The following is a 6,000-nucleotide window of genomic DNA, read 5'->3' as shown; positions in this document are numbered from 1 at the left end:
GGGACTTAGGCACTGCATCACTCTTGTTCTAGTCTGAGCAACAGACATCTTGATTGTATTATAAAGGAATTTAAAAAAAGAAAAAATTAAATAGATAAAATAGTGGCTTATATGTTTAAACAGACCTATTCTTTTTAGAGCAGAACAATCTTCTGATACACTTTAGGTCTTAAACAACATTTACAAAACTAAAGACTGCCTAAAAAGGAACAGAATTGTAACAGAAGCAAAAGGTTTCTATTGAGCATCTAAACTAAACTACTCAACAATTTCAAATGAAAAACATTTAGGAGTTCATTCAGTTCAGAAAAACAGATTTTATTTCAAACAGCAGCACATACATACAACATTTTCAAACTATAAATATTTGAAAACAAGAGACTGCATTTCATTAACCACCTTGTGGTTTATCAACTGTTGAATTATATTTGGAACCAGGTGGAGTTTGTGAACCATAGCCTTCCTGCAAGTTGGATGCTCTCATGTTTCATTATTGCTATAATCATGCAAAATAATGGTAACTGCCAGTACCTCATAGAAAAGAACTCACACAGCTTATCTGTTTACTATCATCTGGAGGTTTCAGCTACCTAAGTATTTTAAATAGAGAAATGTTATTTTTAACAGGTATGGCAAATAACGAACTTCTGGGAAACACTTAATGCACTTCATAAACAAATTTGACTGGCTGTATACATCTCTGAAGCAAGGTTCCTGAACCACAACTAATTCCAAAAGAAGCAACATAGCAGCATTTTGGTAAGAAAAAAAGACAACCTTTTATAAAACCCTTCCTTTTATTTAGATGCAGAGCAAAGATTAAAATAATCAAAAGTCGCTGACATTTCTATATCTTTAAAAACACGATTGCATTACCAATTTTTTTTGGTTTTACCACAGCTTAAGAAGTGTCAGAATATGCTACATATAAATATCCTAAGCCATTCACCATTTATTAATTCACCATTTATTAATTTTTCTACATAAATCTGCTTAAAATGGTATTTAAATAGAACATCTTCCTAGGGAAAAAAAGCCGCATCATCAGAAGATTCAGCTTGAAGCTAATTTTCAATGCACTAGAAGACACCGAAGCTGCTCAAATTATGGCAAAAAACTTTGTTTTCTTATGGTGGGGGGTCTGTTGTGTTTGAAAAACACATGCAAACAGATTAAGAATAAATGGTGATCACTTCACGTCCACTGCCTCGGACCAGGAGAACTCTATCTAGACCTTCTGTCAGAACTTCCAGAAATTCCATGTCTGAAATATCATTTGGTCAAGGAATTTACTCAGAAGAAAAATAAAATATCTAGTAACTTCTCAAAAAGTCTGACATATAATGAAAAAATAAAGTTCAACAATTTCATCAGAGTATTTCTGTGTCCCCCTTTACTGTCCTGTTATCTGGTTATTCAAGTGGAAGTTAAGCCTAACCTGGGGGACATTCCTAGTTTTGCCCTACTCATCTACAAAAGAAGATAAGAATAGGAAATTTTTCAATTACTTCAAAGTTAAGGAAATCCTTTATATCAATAAACCACCCCCCAATCAAGATTTTTTTATCTTTTACTTTTTAACTCTCTTTATGTCATTTTCTTTTAGGCAGACTTATGCTTACCCTACTTAGTAATGGTTATCCCAACAGGTAATGGCAGAATCACAAAAAATGTAATTCTCAATTTCAAGAAATATGGAATCAATACAGTAGAGGATACAGTTTTCATCCCCTTTTCTGTTTTTAGGAGGTCCAGGCATATTCAGGAGGACCAGCTGAGCATGTTGTGATTTATTAAGCACTACTCCATTAAGCTTCACAGCAGTGTGCATTCTTCTCACATTTGACTGATTCCTAGCATGCAAAGAAACATTTTTAAGTATTGTTATAACACTTACATAATTGAATCATACAATATTTATTTGAAATTATAAGTATGTAAAACAAGGTATTTTCATGGATACTAGTATATGTACATATTCAAAGTAAATTAAATGTAATACTTTTGACAAGAACGTTTAACTCTGAAATTCAAGCAGTTCCAAGTAAATTGCCAAAATGCACAAATCTTCCAGTTGTCCATTATCTTTTACCAAGATGAATTAAAAATGGTTTCAATAGATGTTACAGGTCAGACGAGAACCACTAAGAATCTTGTTTATTGACTTACATAAAAAAGTAACTGGATTTATACAAGAATTTCCAAACAATGAAATTACAGGACTGCAATGGAAAGATCAAAATATGTATGTTGTACACTAAAAGATTTTACTCATGCTCCTTTGGAAACATTACTAAATTCTACCAGTTGGTGAAGAAAATTCAGAAACACCATAGAATTTTGAAAAAAATGCTAACTTCCTATATTGTAACAGTATGGCAGTAAGCAGTGAAATGAAATTGAGCTTATCCCTTTACACTATCAACATTACCTAATATTTTCCTTGTTTCACCTACAAATATAATTGTTGTAGATCTGTGCACAAGAAGAAAAAACTGCTAGGGTTTTTAAAATGTCCTTATTTTAGTATCTTTTTTTATGGTTCAGTGGTTTTTCAGAACAAAAGAACAGTTTCCTTACAGTTCCTGAGAAACAGGAACTGTGTGTAGAGTTAACCAAGGTTGGAAATAAGTCATATGCTACAGTGTGACAAAAATATTCAAACTCTACCTTAGTCCATTTATCTACAAAATATGCTGCCTAAAAGTAGGGTTTGTATGTTTGGTTTTTTCCCCCAAATAAATAGTTAAAAGTAATTTGCCCTGAAATTTAGTGGCCAGTGGAAACCAGCCCTATCAATGACTCTTCATGCCCTGCTACCTCCCATCTTCCCCGCTATAAGAGAATGATATTTCTAAAACTGAGTTTATCTGTCCCTCCTGGAAGATTTTCTATCATGGTGGCCAGCTATCCTAAGAACCAAGTGTACAAAAACTATATATGGAACAAAGGAAAGCTTGAAGTTCCATTTTTTGGAAGCAGAATTACATTTTGAGAAGACTAAAAAGAACTATGAAGAGAGGCAAGATTGTCTAACTGAGAAGCGTAAATATTGAAACGGAAACATTGTTAAACTAAAAATAAAATGCAGGGTGTAACTTTGTGACAGAGTGGGCAAAAATTCAGCATTGAAATAAAGGCTCATGATGTGTAAAATGTGAACTGAGGCTAACATCACTTATCCTTCAAGCACGGGTGGAACTGAAATCATACACAGTAGACAAAATAAACTTCCAAAATTTTTATAAGAAGCTCAATTTGTTAAGCAGATAAAATTAAGAAAATGCTTAACTCTTAAAAAAAGCAGAGCAGTCAAGTGAGTTCCACTCAAGAGATGTTGCATTCCATTTTTGTGTGCTGTCATACCCAAAGTATGTCCAAACTTATGTTATTTCTACACATGCATGGGTTGGTAGAACGCAGGCAAGAACTGACTTTTGATGAAACATGAAAGTTCCCTTTATGAGCAAATACTGTCCAAGTAGTTATAGAACAATGGGAGCCTATTTTTCCAGAAAAAATAATTCATTTTTAATGTAGTTAATTAAAACACTAAATATGCTGGTGCAGAGAAGTACTGTCAAGCTTTATATTCTTACAGAAACTATAACACAGGTTTTCTGACTTACCTTGAATAGAAAGTTGATCATATTTAAGAGAATATTAAAAAGTCACAATGATATTTTTTCAGTGATGTGCTAAATCAGAGTGTATTAAACAAGAAACAAAAAAATACATGCATTGCAAATTACAGTTTAGAAGCAAGCACACAATGTACAAGATCACAATAACCAGAGAACCCAGCCTATGTTGTTTAGGTGAAATGAAATTTAGACTTACAGATTTTCCCATTCTCTATGTGAAAGGGAAGCAAATGCATAGAAAAAAAAAATTATGCCATCAGGTAAAGTCAACATCATCATCATCATCATCATTATTATTATTATTATGCCATTTTAAAGTCAACAATATTAATATACTGTACAGGCACACCAAGTTTGAACTTTAATTTCTACCCAACTATATACAGTAGTCTTAAAATAATAATATCTGAAATCAGTGTTTTGCACCATTCTAAAGTAGTAATAGGAAACGTTTCAAAGATATGAATTTTAAAAACCCCTAATAATTAGAGCATAATGCTGCCTAGGACAATGCTTTAGAGCATGAGCACAATAATTTTTGGAATGTGCAGAAGGCAAGCTATTTCTAAAGAGCTCAATGCAAATCCAAGACTCAGGACTTTAAGGTACTAACTTTAAATATGCTGTCTAACTGCATTGCCTACAAGTCCTAGATTTAAGATGTGTTTCATTTAGATATTAAGATTTCCCTTGACATCCACAGTTTTGGTTTGGTCATGTGTAGAAAATAATTTAAGCTATGTTTCTAAGTGCAGCTTTCTTGCAGAGCTGAGAAAAGATGCATGTGCATGCTTAAAATCACAACATGAGGAAACAAACAAGCTGGTTTCCCTCTGTCATTGTTTTTGTGTATACTACGTTGGTTTGACACAGGGAGTAGCTCTTATCTATTTAAGAAAAAGACATAAAGGAATATTTAAACAGCAAATACTTAATATAGCAATACATTTATATTTACACAAGTTTTCTATTTCTTTAATTTACAGGATGAGCGTTGAATGTCCATTCAAACAAACAAAAAAACAAACAAACAAAAACATCCTACTCCCATCTCTTCCCAAGAAAACACCCCCCATACCCAAAATCATGCACCTAAAATCAAAAACATAAGCTAAATGTCTTGAAAGTCTATCTGCTTCTTTGGAACTCCCTCTAATACCAAACACAATAAAAATACAGGGACATATACACTAATTTTTCACCCACATGAAGAAATAAAAAGTAGTTATCATTATAATAAGCTTTTTAACACATATGCTTTCTGGTACAATCCAGAAGTTGAGTTAACAGCTTAAAGTCTGTCATATTTAAACTTCACTCACAACATTCTTCTGAATGACTCTTTACAGTCATTCCACCCAAGTCTATGTTATTTTTATAAGGCTGCCATTTAAGTTAATGAAATTTTAAATAAAACAGAATCTCTTAAAAAGCAAAACCCAGATAAAACATCAAACTAGTTCTAGCCCCCCCCCCCCCCAATGAAATACACACAATGAAATAAAAAGCTCCAAATACCATATGCATACTTACGGCTTCATGTTGAAAATATCTTTAAAGCCAGACACATTGGAATCCTTGTTTTTATGCTTTTCCGCTACAAACTTTTCTTTAGTCCAGGTCATTTGCACTTTCTCTGGTACAGCAGCAGCCACACTTGCTTCAACTGCTGGAGCAGAGCGTGAGGCAGTGTTTTTATCATGGATCAGCTGAGCCTGGCCACAAAACAAATAATCACCCCACAATTCAGCCAAAATCAGCATTTGTAAATTACATGTTATTACAGTTTTGAAAAGGAGTTTCACAGCGGTAGAACCAAAGAAGCTGAAGAAAAATGCACCTTTACTTTGTGAACAAATATGAGACTACTGTAACTTCAGCATGAAATGAAATTGCTTGTAAAAATGTTCATATTTTGTTTATATTTGCAAGACTATATCTTATGTGGAATGTTACTTTTGTAAGTTCTGTGTGATGACACTCAGTATAAACTGTTCCATAACCTTACCAGGTACTGAGGTCAGGCTAACCAGCCTATAATTAGCAGGCTCCTCCTTCCCACCCTTTTAATGAATGGGCGTCACATTGGCCAGCTTCCAGTAATCTGGAACCTTGCCAGTGAGCCAGGACTGCTGGTAAATGATGGAGTGGCTTTGCAAGCTCATCTGCCAGCTCCCTCATCACCCTGGGATGGATCCCATCTGTTCCCATGGATTTATGAATATCCAAGTGGCTCAGCAGTTCTCTGGTTGCCTCCTCCTGGATAACATTTTTAAATCTTTAGTGGTTAGTTATGAAGTCCCTTTACAGACATTTGTGAAAACAGGAAGCCAATTTAGTCCTTCCATCTCTATGG

At 33.9% G+C, this 6,000-nt stretch overlaps 1 protein-coding gene across 2 annotated transcripts in view; it reads right to left on the bottom strand.

The window, feature by feature from the left end:
• Positions 1-297: 297 nt before the first annotated feature.
• Positions 298-6,000, bottom strand: part of SLC12A7 (solute carrier family 12 member 7) — a 74,508-nt gene continuing 68,805 nt past the window's right edge. The window contains exons 22-24 of one of the 2 annotated variants that reach the window (XM_063159035.1): positions 5,178-5,359; positions 1,720-1,853; positions 298-1,264 (exon numbers count right to left, since the gene is read on the bottom strand). In XM_063159035.1, coding sequence (XP_063015105.1) covers positions 1,173-1,264; positions 1,720-1,853; positions 5,178-5,359 — 408 coding nt within the window. In that variant the 3' untranslated portion in view covers positions 298-1,172. Of the gene's footprint in view, positions 1,265-1,719; positions 1,854-1,879; positions 4,532-5,177; positions 5,360-6,000 lie in introns of those variants that run through there. The other variant, XM_063159042.1, reaches the window with a different exon arrangement.

Source organism: Melospiza melodia, chromosome 1 (assembly GCF_035770615.1).
Source record: "Melospiza melodia melodia isolate bMelMel2 chromosome 1, bMelMel2.pri, whole genome shotgun sequence".
Lineage (NCBI taxonomy): Eukaryota > Metazoa > Chordata > Aves > Passeriformes > Passerellidae > Melospiza > Melospiza melodia.
The sequence above is the reverse complement of the archived record's forward strand: the minus strand, read 5'-3'. Positions and strand labels throughout refer to the sequence as shown.